The sequence below is a fragment of the Hevea brasiliensis genome, chromosome 4, assembly GCF_030052815.1.
Source record: "Hevea brasiliensis isolate MT/VB/25A 57/8 chromosome 4, ASM3005281v1, whole genome shotgun sequence".
In the NCBI taxonomy this organism is placed as follows: domain Eukaryota; kingdom Viridiplantae; phylum Streptophyta; class Magnoliopsida; order Malpighiales; family Euphorbiaceae; genus Hevea; species Hevea brasiliensis.
The window spans coordinates 110,318,265-110,332,839 of NC_079496.1; the positions used below are offsets into that span (position 1 = coordinate 110,318,265).

A 14,575-nucleotide genomic window follows, 5' to 3' on the forward strand; every position below is an offset into this window, starting at 1 on the left:
AAAAAATATTTTTATTAATTAAAATATATTTTAATATAATAAATAATTCAAAAATTATAGAATAATAAGTACCAAATAATCACAGTATGATTATTTTATGATTACTTTATTATTATGTAATTTTTAAATTATTTATTATATTAAAATATATTTCAATCAATAAAATTAATTTGTTATTATAAATTTTCAATTAAAAATAAATATAAAATATATTTTATATTATAAATATATTTTGTATAACAAATAAAAAATTAAATATAAAATTTAAAGCAATGAACTATTTTATTAATCAAATAAAATTTTAGAGATTATATTATAATTTATTGTTATTTTCTCAAATTTTTGTAATTGTGATAACTAATTAAGTTTTAATTATTAAAAAAAAAACAAAAAAAAATTTAAATTTTTTTTAATCCAATACGCCTTCTCTATTTCTTATAGAATTGAGTAATTAGTCGAGTCATGAACACAGTAGGAGTTGATGAGGTAGGAGTTGTCATTATAAAGGGATACGTAGTGGATAGTGCTATGATATCATGTGAAGATGGAGTGAAAAAGTGTCCCCCTACTTAAGAGTTGAACCCTATTTGTATGGAATATGAAAAAAGAGATTACTCATTGTACATATTCATAACTTAAATTTTTATATTGAATTTTTTTTAATTTTTAATATTCTATCATAATATATTCTATCAAATATTTTTTTCATAATTTTTTAAAAAAATTTAAATTAGTCATGATAATAAAAAAATTAAAAGTTTTTTTTTTTTACCTTTGGCTATTATAGCTAATTATTTAATTTTTGAAAATTTTGACTTGATTTTGAATATTTATTATTTTTAGTAAGGGTAAAAATTGAAATAAATAGACTATTAAAATTTTGATTTATCAATTGACTGAAAGAGAGATTAACAGTGAAAAATTAAGTTAATTTAACTAATTTAAATAAATTTTGATTATAAGTTAAAAAAAAAACTTTTAAAACTATATTAAAATTGTTTGAAAAAAAAGAACTAGCTATTATTGTAAACATTTGAAAAAAAAATTAATTTTTAATATTAAACCTTTAAATTATATATTATTATTTACTATTAATAAATTTTTATGAATTAGGATTTTTATATATATAAGTATTTTTCGAAATAAGTTTTATAATAAAACAAAAATTTTAATACGTTCATCATTCTTTATTATAAATAAAAAAATTATAAAAATAATTTTATCTATTCATAAATTCTTTCGTTTATATTTTTATGTTTATTAATTAATTATTGGAAAATAATAGACGACTATAAGCAAAAAATTTAGTTTGATTAATGATTAAATTAATATTTTTAATATATATATTTATATTTATTATAAACTAAAAAATAAAAAATATTTAAAAATTTATAACAAAGTATGTGTTATAAATATACTGATGAAGATTTAAATTATATAATTTAAAAATATTGTTTTAATTATATAATATATATTAATTTTATTCTTTAATATAAATTTAAATAATTATATATTTAATTAAATAATAATATAAATTTTATTTAAATATATAAAATTTGAAATGAATGAGCATTTAAATTTGATATTGTGATTTTTCATTATATTTTAATGTAAAATTAAATTTCATTTGTATTTTAAATAATTAATTATCAAATAAATTCTAAATAATTTTTATTAACAATATTTTTCAATTTTTATAAATCTATAAATTAGAATATTGTATTGATATAGAAAATAAAATTTATTTCAAATTAGGACTAATTAATTAAAAAAAAATTCTATACACTTTCTAATTTTATTTAAAATTTTAATTTAGCTACTTTATCAAGATTGTTGAATTAATTTTAATTTTATTCTATTTACCTAAATTAGTTAAAATAAAATATAATTATAATAATTTTAAAAATACTTTCAATAAAATTAATTTTTAGTTATTATTTTGAAAAATAATTTGAGAATATTTTGTATTTTATTTTTAAATAAAAATAAAATTTAAATTTGATTAAAGTTATATTTTTATCAATACCAATAAATTTCTTATAAAATGGCTACAAATTTGCAACCAACAACAAGGTGGTTGGTCTATTTAAATTGGATTAAGGATTTAAATTCTCCATTTTAATATTTAGTTAAAGCTTAGTTACTAGTGTGTGTATATGTAAGGCTACAGTTTGCAAGAAATAAAATAGTTGTTATTCAATAGAATAGTTTAATTTAATTTATTTTTTATTTAATTAGTTTAAAAAAAAATTATGGGCTAAATTTTTTGAGTTTTTTATTTAAATAAAAAAATTAAAAAGTTTAATTTCTTGATTTTAAAATTAAATTTTTTTAATTTCTTAATTTAAGTATAAAAATTAAAAATTTTAATTTTTTAATTTTTTTTATTTTTGAGTTAAATTAAATTTAAATTGAAAATTTTAAATTAAATTAAATAAAAAATTAAAAATAAACTACATTAAACTTATTCAATAAGTAAAAAGATAGAATCGAGATTTAATCCTTATCCAAACAGAGGCTTAGCAGAAATTAAGGCAAAAACGAGTCAATCCAGATGACTGGGACCCGGATTCAAGTTTCCTACGGTTGACAAGAGAAGACCAAAATTTTTCCATATGATATGGCACCATCTGATCCTAACCAAACAAAAACTAAGAACGCCAACCAAACAGAAACTAAGAACACCATCTTATTTTGACTAATTAATTAATTAATTATCCAATAGTGTAAATAAATAAATAAATATTTACATATACTGCAAGCAGTGATATTTGATTGATGATCATTATCATGATTCATGATACAATTATGGGATCTTTTTCAAATTCAAAAACAAAGCCCAAAAAGAAAAAAAGAAAATGAAAAGAAATGGAAGCAGTGACAAGAATCTTGTCAAGCCGCTCTTGGGTTCGTTCCCAGAAAACCCAAGAACTAAAAAGGGCTCTCCAGCTCCTAAGCTGAGCAATTCAACAACGGATGAAAAGAAAAGAAAAGAAAAGAAAAGATATACACATGAAAATTAATAAATATAGTTAGAGATGATGATGCATTATTAATCTTTTAGAACACGGTAACATGTTGTTGTTGTTTGTTGGGTATTTGATGTCCGAATCTTGTGGGCAAAAAGTCATATGCATACACCCATTTGTTTTGATTTGAAAAGCTATCCAATCACAAATGTGAAACAAAAGAACAAAATTTCACTTATTTTTATTTATTTATTTATTAGCAGTAATTATTATTGATAATAGATTTAGATGGATGCTATGATTTGTTTTTGGGTTATTTCTCGTTTGCCAAAAAAGAAAAGATCATAGAAAATTGAATTTTTATTAGTGTGTTATTGTTTTTGTTTTGACCCAATTGGGTGTGGATGAAACTGTAGTAAAAAAAAACTGACACTTCTGTTCTTAAAGAAAAAGGTCTTTGATTGATTGTCAATTACAACATTTACTAGTCCTTTTTCTAATTTATTTATTGCTTGACTCTATTTTGTGGATGATTTTGAATTTTTTTTATTTTTTTGTTCGGTGTGTGAGGTGGGAGAGATTTTTATTAGAGAAAGAGATGGCCTTTCGGGTTTTCTTGAGATTTCTTTATTAGTACATGTCCTATTAGGGTTCCTTTATTTTTGTTATTCTCTTACGAGTTTTTCGTTCTGGGTTTTTTTTTTTTGAAATTTCCTCTTCTTTAATTCGGTGCTTTTGCCTTTATTAGCCCATTTGGATTCCTAGATTTTTCTTGTTCTAATCTGGGTCGTTGGGTTTTCTTCAATTTCAGACTCTTCTTTTAGGTCTGCTTTTAAGGGTTCCGTTGCTTTGGGCATCAAAGTTTATGGATATTCCTGAAATTGTTAATCTGGGATCCATAGGATAGGTTTCTTGTAAATTTTAGGGTTGTTTTTGATTTGATTGTGTAGGGGTGCTTGGGTTCCGGGAGGCATTGGTGTAATTGGCTCTGCTACTTGGGAAGTGGTTACTCTCAATTTTGAATATATATTGAGGGATCTTGGCATGTATGCATGATGTTTCATGCTCAAGGTCCTTCAGGGAATCATTGCAGTCTCCTTGCAGTCCTCTGTAGCAAAACCCCAGATAGTAAGCAGAAGCAGCGTCCCTCTGGTGATAAACCCAGATACCCTTTTCCTGAGCTTTCTTCTAAAGGGCGTCTTGAGGTATTTTTTTATGTCCATGGTGCTATATTTGCACCTGATAATTGATACCTAGTTTTGTAGTTAAATTTAGTTTATTAAGATATTAGCTTTTTCTTATGTATACGTTTGAATGCAGGTCCAATTACTTACTAATCCTGGCACTGATGAATTCCGGCAAGTGCTTCAGTCGTCAGAGCCCAATATTGTGTACTTGCAAGGAGAGATAATTGAAGATAGTGAAGAAATTGGTTCTCTGAGATGGGGAGATGTTGACTTGTCCACCCCAGAAGCCTTATGTGAATTATTTGGTTCCACATTGCCTGCCACAGTGAGTGATTCTTGTCAGATTTTAAAGTTGTGTTTCTAGCTTGTTTATGGCAATTACTGGAACTTTATTGCTGGTTCTACAATGATATAGTGGAATCAGCAGAAGTGCTAATATCATGGACTAGAGTTTGAGTGGGAGTGTTTATTTATGTGTTGTGCCTAGGACATTTTAGCCAGTAAGTTTCGGGAAATAATTGTTTTTCTTTTTCTTTTTTTGAGAACATGAGATAATTAGGTTTCAACTTCATAATTTGAACATTAATCTTGTATTTTAATTGTAATTTATGTATTTAGCTTGAACAAATGATGTTAACAAATAGGAAGCAGGAAAACTTCAGTGAATACGCAAACTATTGAGTTATGTTGTCTACTTGATTACTGTTTTGACAAGGTCGATTTGATAGATATATGCTGTGTTTAATAATTGGAGGTAGTGTACATGTTTAATCTGTTCTGCATAAACTGACTGTTGCTTATAATTAATATTTGCTAGTAATTAATGCTTTTATTTTACTCCAAGGATATGCTTTCTAGACGCTGATTATATCAGACATTATTTGTAGCTTTTGAACTAATCTATCATCAAATGTTTGTACAGGTTTATTTAGAGATTCCAAATGGTGAAAAAGTGGCTGAGGCTCTTCACTTCAAGGTGTGTATGCATGTATTGCATGCTTGCCTGTTTATGCATATGCATCTATAGTATTTTCAATCCTCAAGATTATTTTTAGGTAGGGAAATGGAGAAGTATGCTATTTATAATATATTTGGACTTGATGTTTAAGCTGAATTGCCAACCGGCATTTTGAACCTGGAAATGTTTGCATGTGTTTCTTATCGGGAATTATTTTTCTGGGTTTTTGCTTATGGCAGGGAGTTCCCTTTGTCATATATTGGAAAAGTACGCTTTCATGTTATGCAGCTTGTCAATTTCGTCAAGCTTTGTTGTCTGTTGTACAAAGGTATGATCTTCTACTTTAACATTAAAAATAAAAACATTATATTTCTATGCCACTATATGTGATTAGCGTCTGTTAGTTTTTCTCACTGGTCAATTTTCTGGAACAACAAAGGATTAAAAAAATGGAAGTATTTGGTAGTGATGTAAAGGATTTTTTTCCTCATGATTATTGGTCTGTTGAGCTGGATACTCTTAAAAAAGGGTTCTGTGGCCTAAGATTATGAGCTTAAGATTTGGATGGTTACATAGGTTATTCTAGAAGGCTAATTTTTCTTTCGCTGGCATTATGACACACTTGTCTTTAGTTATTAAAAATAATAGTTCTGTGCTATCTTGTGGATTACAGTTCCTGCAGCCACACATGTGATGCGTTCCAACTTGCCCATGCATCTTTTAGTCTTTTCTGTGTAAGAAACAACAATGTCATAACTTCCAATGGCCAGAAAGTTAGTGGTAAACCTGGACCTAGTGGTAAGCCTGGACCACGCTTGCTTGGGGATCCACCAAAGATTGATATTACTCTACCTGAGGCAGATACTCAGGATGAAGAAAGTTCTTCTGGGACCCTTCCCGCTATAAAGATATATGATGATGATGTGACCTTGAAGTTTCTTGTTTGTGGACTGCCATGCTTACTGGTATTTTGGGTGTATATAGTTTTTAGTCTATTTACTTTTGTTGCTTCTTTCAATAAATTAATGGTGCCACTGCCATTGGTGTGTTCTGGTTGCAATCTGCTTTATCATCAGGATGCTTGCTTATTAGGATCATTGGAAGATGGGCTAAATGGTCTCTTAAACATTGAAGTGAGTTCAATTTCAGCTCATGTCCACATTTGTAGTTAATATTGTTTTCAAAGTTTTTTGACCTTTCAAGCACAAAGAGGCTATCAAATGATATTTGAAGCCAACACTTCTAGTTCTTTTTTTTTTTTACTGTTACAGTTACGCTTATACTTTTCTCTTTCGCTCCCAAGCATAGAATGCTATTTGTTAATGAACTTTCCATTTCTGAATTTTTCAAAAATGATTGATGTCAATATAGTTGACCAATCTTATTACGATCATTACCAAGTTGTGTGAAGTTGTTCATATTAAGTTAGTAATACAAGACAAATAGAATGGAAAAGCCAGCATAACTAAAATAGAAGAAGTTTAAAAAAGTCTTAGCTGAGGTGTATTGTATATGTCATCCTTATTGAGGATAAGATTGAGAATTTGACGCACATCTAAGTTTAAAAAAATGGTACATGTTTTCAAGCATATTGATTTAGAATTGGCTTTAAGTGAGTTTGAGAAATTATATTACAAAACAAATTCACATATCTATATATTTTTTACACTTAGTTAAGTGCTTCACCACGGATTTATTCTTTTATATTTTATATTTTTTAGTCTTATTTCTTATAGTTTTTCTCATGATGATGTTTTTGCAGATTCGTGGGAGTAAACTTCATAATCGAACAAGGTATTGATGGTTTTGACCCTGCTTTCTTGTTTTCTCATGCTATATTTCTTTCTTTTTTCAGTAGGACAATATTACACTTGAACCATCATTTCCATTCAAAATACAGCACCTTCTTCAACATTATGATATTTTTTTTTCTTTGCCCCCATTTATTGCTCATAGATGTCATTTCGATTTGCAGTGCTCCACCACCTCCTCTACAGGCAGGAACATTTTCTCGTGGTGTAGTGACCATGCGATGTGATTTATCTACATCTAGTTCAGCTCATATATCACTTCTAGTATCTGGCAGTGCACAGACTTGTTTTAACGATCAGGCAAGGATAAATTGTCTTTTAAAGATTTTGGCTGTCTGCTTACCTCTTGGTGTAGGTTCTGACAGTTGATGCTATCTTATATTTTTTTTTTCCTGGGGTGGGGTTTATTGTTTTAGCTTTTGGAGAATCATATAAAGAATGAGCTTATAGAGAATAGTCAGCTAGTCCATGCACTGCCAACCTCTGAGGAAAGCAAATCGCCTACTTCTGAGCCTCGGAAGTCTGCATCTATAGCTTGTGGGGCAAGTGTTTCTGAAGTTTCGTTGAAGGTTCCTAGATGGGCATCACAGGTGACATTCTCTTACCATTCCTATTTATATATTTCTGTAGAAAGTTAAACTGGTTTCATTTATGGTTTTTCATAAGAACTTGGTCACATGTTGCTCCTTGGAGCATTTATTGCTTCTTAATTCTACATTTTTGGACTAATTTTCAAATATGAGGATTAGTGCCTCATGCTGTTCGTTGTAGAGGGAGCACTTGCTATGATGGCTAAGGAAAAGAAGTTGCATTAAATTGGCCTGTATATTGTTTCTATCTCTTCTTGAAGTAGTTGTTGTTGTTGGGGTTTTTTTTTTTTTAATAAATTGGTAGACAGAAATCTAAACTATTGTGAGTGCTTGTTGAGTGATAATCAATCATCATAAGCTTTTGCAACAGTAAGTTATTGATTAGAGATTTAGAGGGATTCATAAGCATTTTTAATCAAGGGAGCCTGGGAGGTTATGTTGTGCTTTGAGAAATGTGCAACAAATGTTGTGAATTCTTCCTTGATTTAAACTTGGCCTTTTTTATGAATGCTATTGCAGGTTTTGCGGCAACTGGCACCAGATGTATCTTACCGCAGCTTAGTTATGCTAGGAATTGCTAGCATTCAAGGATTGTCTGTAGCTTCCTTTGAGAAAGATGATGCAGAGCGCATCCTTTTCTTTTGTTCAAATCAAGGCAAAGAGATCTATGCTAATAATTTCATTCTCACCAAGCCTCCTAGCTGGTTGATAGCTCCTGCACCTCGTCGAAAAAGATCTGAGCCATGCAGAGAAACTAAACCCTTCAGTTCTACTGGCCTTGAATATGAAAATGGAGGAAATGTTGCACAAAAACTAAATGTTGCTGCAATGAGGCCAATCCCTCACACTAAGCATCATAAGTTGTTGCCTTTTTCTGGATTTACTGAGGGTGAAAGATATACTGGAGATCAAGGGAAGCCTAATTTGCCAATTGCGCCTGCAAAGCATGGTGTTATTGGCCCAGCTCCTGTATCACATCGGAAATCTCTGTCAAGCTCTTATCAGGCTCAGCAGATTATTTCTCTAAATCCATTGCCTCTTAAGAAACATGGTTGTGGCAGAGCACCTATACAAGTTTGCTCAGAGGTAAAGGGCATTTTCCTGTTCTCTAATAATATTTGGTTTTTACAATTTTGTATTACAAATTTGTGTATATTTATTTAAGCATTTGGATTTATTACATTTTGACTTTGGTTTGAGGGCTTCTTCTTCCTCTTTTTAAAATTTGTTGGTCTAACACTCTTCTTGTGTATGCTAATACCATGATTCTATAACAAATATATTTGCCTTGACAACTAACATTGCCTGTGGAAAGTATTTGTTTAAAGTGGTAAAACAGATTGTATAACAACTTAGAAGGCAATGTGATTTAGGTAGAGGAGAATCAAAAATCAAGAGAAACAAATTCTCAATATTTTTATTATTACTCGATACACAAGAAACAAATTTCCTAGACAACAAATGTACATATGGTAAAATAACTAGTCCAATTACTACTAGGATCAGGAATCCTCAAACAAGAAAACCCTAATCAAATACTAATTAGGGATCCCTAATCAATTAAAAATTCCTAAATAATAAAATTCTAAAGCTAATAGAACTCTATAAATATTCCTAAATAATGATATAATTCTTATATAATAGAAATCTTCTATTACTAATTTTACACGAAATAGAATTTCTAAATTGTATCTTCCAATACTGCATCACAATGCTAAGATATCCTAGGACCTGAGACTTGAAACCCATTTTTTGATGATGCAATTTATATACAACTTCTTGGTATCTTTATCAGCTTTTTCCTCCCTAACATTTCCCCCAAAATGCATTAATTCTCTGGCAGGAGGAATTTTTGAGGGATGTAATGCAGTTTTTGATCCTTCGCGGACATAGTCGACTTGTTCCACAAGGTGGACTGTCTGAGTTTCCTGATGCTATCCTTAATGCAAAACGCCTGGACCTTTTCAACTTGTATAGAGAGGTAAGCTGTTTAGTGTGCATATATGATCCAAATCTTCTAGATTTTAGTACTGAAAAGGGGGGGAAAACTGGGTTCCCAGGTTGTTTCAAGAGGAGGCTTTCATGTTGGGAACGGCATCAACTGGAAAGGACAGGTTTTCTCAAAGATGCGCAATCATACATTGACCAATAGAATGACTGTACGGTTCCTTATAATTCTTTTTATTTTTCATATTGTTGATTTTTCTTATGTTTTACCTTACTCAAAAGCGTTAAGAGTTTGTGGCAAGTGGCAACATTGGAAAGCTTGGCCTGAACTATTAAGTACAATGCTTATTGAAATTTTACAGTTAAGCATTAGTGAATTGCTATATTTCCATTCAAATCTATTAATCGTAGGTTACCTAAATATACTATAATTTTTCTTCTCTGACACAATTGAATGGTCAAATTACTCTTTTGTTGCTTGTTATTTCAAATTTTCTTCATGTCTTATTTGTTAGTTTTTTGGTCAACTTCTTGATTTTGATCATGTGCTGTGCCTATTATCTTTTCCTACTTTCCTCTTTTCTCTCTCATCTTCCTGACTGCTGACCCATTAATAAGCAGAACAACTGTTTAACTGGCAACATTGAGAGCTGGGATTAATGCATTTGCTTCTTCACATTGTTGGATAATATTTATTTTCAGATTTCTTTTTAGAGTTTTTCGTTCATTGGTTTCCTTTTCCATTCTCATGTAATTCTCACATTGGCAAACCCCAACTAGTTTGGGTTAAGGCTTAGTTGAGTTTAGTTCAGTCTCATATTGATTATAGAAATTTGCCTTGCTTCTAAAAAATGTTCAAATGGATAGGATATAATTGGTTACAATTAAATGTAATGGTGAAAATAGCATTTGTATTGAGTAATGTGAAAAATCTGCTGAATAAACGAATTGCATTCATGAGGAGCCAGATAAACATCAGTGGTGGTTGTCGAGTCCCACTTTTAGTTTTACATAATAATGTCTCTTAAGTAATTCTATGTTAATATAAAACTAGTTTCTTTCTTTTTATTTCACACTGGTGGTGGATGTTGAATTATCAAAAAGATGATAGAAAGGCAATGCCTGGTTGCCCATTACTACTAGTGAACTGCTTGTCATGAACCATTTTGAGTAACTTAATGCTTCTTGTTTGCTTGATTACTAGGGTGTTGGCAATACATTGAAAAGACATTATGAAACTTACCTTTTGGAATATGAATTAGCCCATGATGATGTGGATGGAGAATGTTGCTTGTTGTGTCACAGGTCTCTCTCTCTTCTCACCAACCCAACCCCCCTCTTCCTTCCTTTCCTTTTTTTTTTTTTTTCTTTTTCCACTCAAGCATGCAACAGAGTGCTAACACCTGTGTTCACGCTGTGCAGTAGTGCGGCTGGTGACTGGGTGAACTGTGGAATATGTGGTGAATGGGCACATTTTGGCTGTGACAGGAGGCAGGGGCTTGGTGCATTTAAGGTATGGTTGTGTTGATCAGGTTTTTCAAATAGTTGGGCATTGTTGATTGTATTTATTGTCATTTGTCATTGATGAATTGGGCCAATGTAAAATAACCAAAAGCAAGGTTTTTATTTTTATTTATATATATATATATATATAATTAGCTTGACGCATGTAGCATTTGGCCTGGAGCCGTTGTTACCATTAACAGTCATAAATTTTATAGCATGGGAGAAAAATAATTGCTATTTCATTAAATTTCAATTTTTCATCCATCCTGTAGGTTGATCAATATTTCAGCATGTACAACTTTGTGTTTCATTTGTAATTTAATTTCATTTCTGTTTGAGTCGATCAGCAAACTGCATCAGATTTCGTTTGTTTGACATTGATGGTGGTGAATGACAGGACTATGCCAAGACAGATGGATTGGAGTACATTTGTCCCCACTGCAGCATTGCAAATTTCAGAAAGAAATCCCAGAAAACAACAAATGGATATTAACAAGCCTTTGAGGCCCATGACTCACATTCTCCTTGTCTTACTCTTTCATTTTGTTTTGTTTCTTTTCTTTTCCTTTCCCATATAAATGCACAACTAGGAATGTAATTATTGTATTTTATCCCCAATTGTTGTTTCCATATAGATTAGGCCATTAAGAAGGCCCTCCAATTTTTTTTCCCCTACATCTGTCCTATACTCTGGAAAGAGCCATTTCGAGGAAGAGTAATTGTAGAATATATATTTATCTTTTTAAATTAATCTAGTCAGGTAGTTTTCTCAACTAGATATATTTTATCTGAAAGATCAGTGAAAGATAATGCTTGCTAATTCTTACCATGAAATGCTTCTTAATATTTTATGATTCATTTGGTTATAGAATTTTAGTTTTCCCTAATTCAGGGAAATCATAACTTACCCAGAACCATGTGTGGAATCTAGTGCTCGGGAATCTGGTCTATTGTGGACTAAGGCGCTAGATTTATAGCAGAACCTATTTATTAAATATATGGATTTTACATGTTTGTATCTTGAGTTTATAATGAATCAGATTTAGATAAGAATTTCTCGCACTTGAGTGGAGTTTTATTATTACAATGGAACTTTTCACTTTGATATAGCCTTAATTTTGATTAATGAGCAGAGATTATTAATATATTGTCATGGGTTTTGATTCTGTGAGAAAATATTATTCCTTGCCTTATTTTGTTTTTATAATCCCATCGCACACATTAACCATGGTGCCTTGCTGCTGAGCTGCTCAATCTTGATATTGCCATGGACAGCATCATTTGCAAAGCTAAATTTCTTCTCTTCAGATCCAAAGCATATGGCAGTAGCTAGGGCGATAGGCATGAGGAAGAGACCCTTGCCTTGAAGATATTGAATGGCTGTAGGCACAGTGGATTCCATGAGCTTAAGCACTTCTTGCTAAGGCAATTCGGTCTGGAGATGGAAACTTATCATTTCCTAATGTTGCTGATGGCGCTAGTAACATACTCTTAGAAACCTAAAGACGAGGTCAGATAGAAGGAACGTTAGAACGCTGCAAAATAACAGGGTGTTTGAGATTGAGTTTGGCTTAAAAGCATTGATGAAGCTAACAGTAAACTGCATATGATCAAATGAGGAGATTTTATTTCTATGGCTAGTGATGCAAAGTAAAGAATAAACGTCAACCACATGGTCTAACATTGTGAAGCCAAAGCTTGAAGATAACACATTAATAAATAACCTGTGATTACAACACACTATATGAGAATGACCAGCCCTTTCAGCTGTACTTTTGTGGATCAGTGACCTGGTCCAGTTGCGTTGCAACCACCAGCAGGAGCAGCTGTAGTCTGCAATGGAAAATGTAATCTTGGTTTGTGACACTGCGGCGGATTTTTGGATCACTTAATAATACTAATAGTTTACGGATTGCTTAAAAATCAATGAGAAAGTGAGGCTTGCTCAAGTTAGAAATTACTTCAGAGAATTTAAGCAATGTAACAATAAGTTTGCAAAAAAGTGAAAATGTATCTGAATAGACGCTCGAGACCTATTTATAATGTGATAGGAGACTAATAGCATCAATCCCAAAATTCTGTTGGCTAATCCCTAGCTCTTCGCTTGCCATACACAATAGAATTGCACTATTAGCATGATTCTTGGTGAGGATCACGCTAAATGGCATTTGTCTTGAAGTCACGTCACTCCGAGCTTAGTTCTTTCGAGCTACCGTTGTGTTGATTTCTATCTTAACCGTTTTATCATCTTTTAATACGCAATGTGGCTAGACAATCTAACAAATCTCCTTAAACTCGAAAGTGACGAGACTTAAGCTGATGCTAGATTATCTTTTCTAGATTGGCTTATTGCTAAATCAATTCTAGTTCAAATCGGGCTCAAATTTAGTAAATTTGATCTATTAAAGATCGGATTTTAGAATAGACTATATCATTTTGTATAATGCTTTATAAGATTCCCTTCATTTATTTCTAGCAGCTTATAAGTACTTTAAGATCAGTCACCTTTACTAATTGACAAGTGATGAGTGTCTCTGAAAAAGTAAGATTTTTTTTTTAGGGAGTGATGAAGTGAGAACTCCAACCCAAGTCTTGTTTGAGAAATGTTATGCCTTTAGCCACTGAACCAAGTTAAACTAGACATGATATTTCTTCATTTGTTGCCATTTTTATATTGCTGTGATTTTCTTCCAATAAGATAGTTATGTATCATTACTTATATTATTCATATCTAATAATTATTTTTTGATATAATAATTTTGTAATATTAAAAATTAAAATTAGTTAGATTCAAAATGTCCATATTTAAATAGACTCACTCAATTTTTTAGTAATTCAATTATTATGGATATTTTTACAAGTATGAAATAGAATAAATAATAGTAGTATCACATAAGTTAATAAAATGTATTTTAAGAAAGTATTTGAAAATGGTTTTTATTAAATATGGCTTGGGTTTGAGTTCGCCTGAAATATTGGAATCTGACTGAAATCAGCCCAATTAAACTTGTCCCAAATCAGTCAATAATTCATAGGCCCAAACCACATTAGAACCTCTTGAGGACTGGTCCTAATCTCCCTCCTTTGAACCTTCAATTGGATTGGACCATAATCAAAGATTTGATTTTTTTTTTTCAAAAAAAAAAAAAAAACGTACACATAATTTAGTAACGAGAATGAAAAAAATCAATCTTTTTGAATCAACATTTTCTTTTCTTTTTTTTTCAAAAGAAAAAATTCAATAATAGAATTGACTTAACTCGAATCGAATAAAAATTAAATTTGAATCAAAATCAGAATTAATATTGTTCTTATACTGGAACACCCGAGATAGAACCAACTCCTGCAATTCAATTCAGGGCCGTCCATTTCAAGAATCAAAACTATTGATTTCAATTCAAAATCAAACCATTATTCTCTACCAATGAGGTTTGGCTCTATAAATAAAAGCTGTCTCATTGATAATACTTGCGAGTTTAACTTAATAATAAGTACATATCTCAATTTCGAATTTTTCTTGTTTAAACCTGATTATTTTTATTGTTTAAACTTGATTTATCGTGTATTCAAGATAAAAAATATATGGTGTGACTCACCTATTAAATGC

The 14,575-nt window shown here is 30.6% G+C and overlaps 1 protein-coding gene across 1 annotated transcript; it reads left to right on the forward strand.

Annotated features, from left to right (window-relative positions):
• Positions 1–2,737: 2,737 nt before the first annotated feature.
• On the forward strand, positions 2,738–11,744 carry LOC110672693 (AT-rich interactive domain-containing protein 4). The gene is made up of 15 exons (XM_058145903.1): positions 2,738–4,174; positions 4,290–4,481; positions 5,079–5,132; positions 5,354–5,442; positions 5,788–6,079; positions 6,191–6,247; positions 6,877–6,908; positions 7,090–7,225; positions 7,342–7,515; positions 8,035–8,601; positions 9,359–9,496; positions 9,576–9,674; positions 10,667–10,767; positions 10,885–10,975; positions 11,366–11,744. The coding sequence occupies exons 1-15, from the start codon at positions 4,022–4,024 to the stop codon at positions 11,459–11,461; spliced, it is 2,271 nt and encodes a 756-aa protein (XP_058001886.1). The 5' UTR covers positions 2,738–4,021; the 3' UTR covers positions 11,462–11,744.
• Positions 11,745–14,575: the final 2,831 nt, after the last annotated feature.

Excerpts from the sequence above, each read along its gene's own strand:
- LOC110672693 (XM_058145903.1), top strand. The coding sequence starts at position 4,022 with ATGATGTTTCATGCTCAAGGTCCTTCAGGGAATCATTGCAGTCTCCTT. Across the intron at positions 4,482-5,078 it reads GTTCCACATTGCCTGCCACA|GTTTATTTAGAGATTCCAAA; the intron begins GTGAGTGATTCT and ends ATGTTTGTACAG. Across the intron at positions 6,248-6,876 it reads ATGGTCTCTTAAACATTGAA|ATTCGTGGGAGTAAACTTCA; the intron begins GTGAGTTCAATT and ends ATGTTTTTGCAG.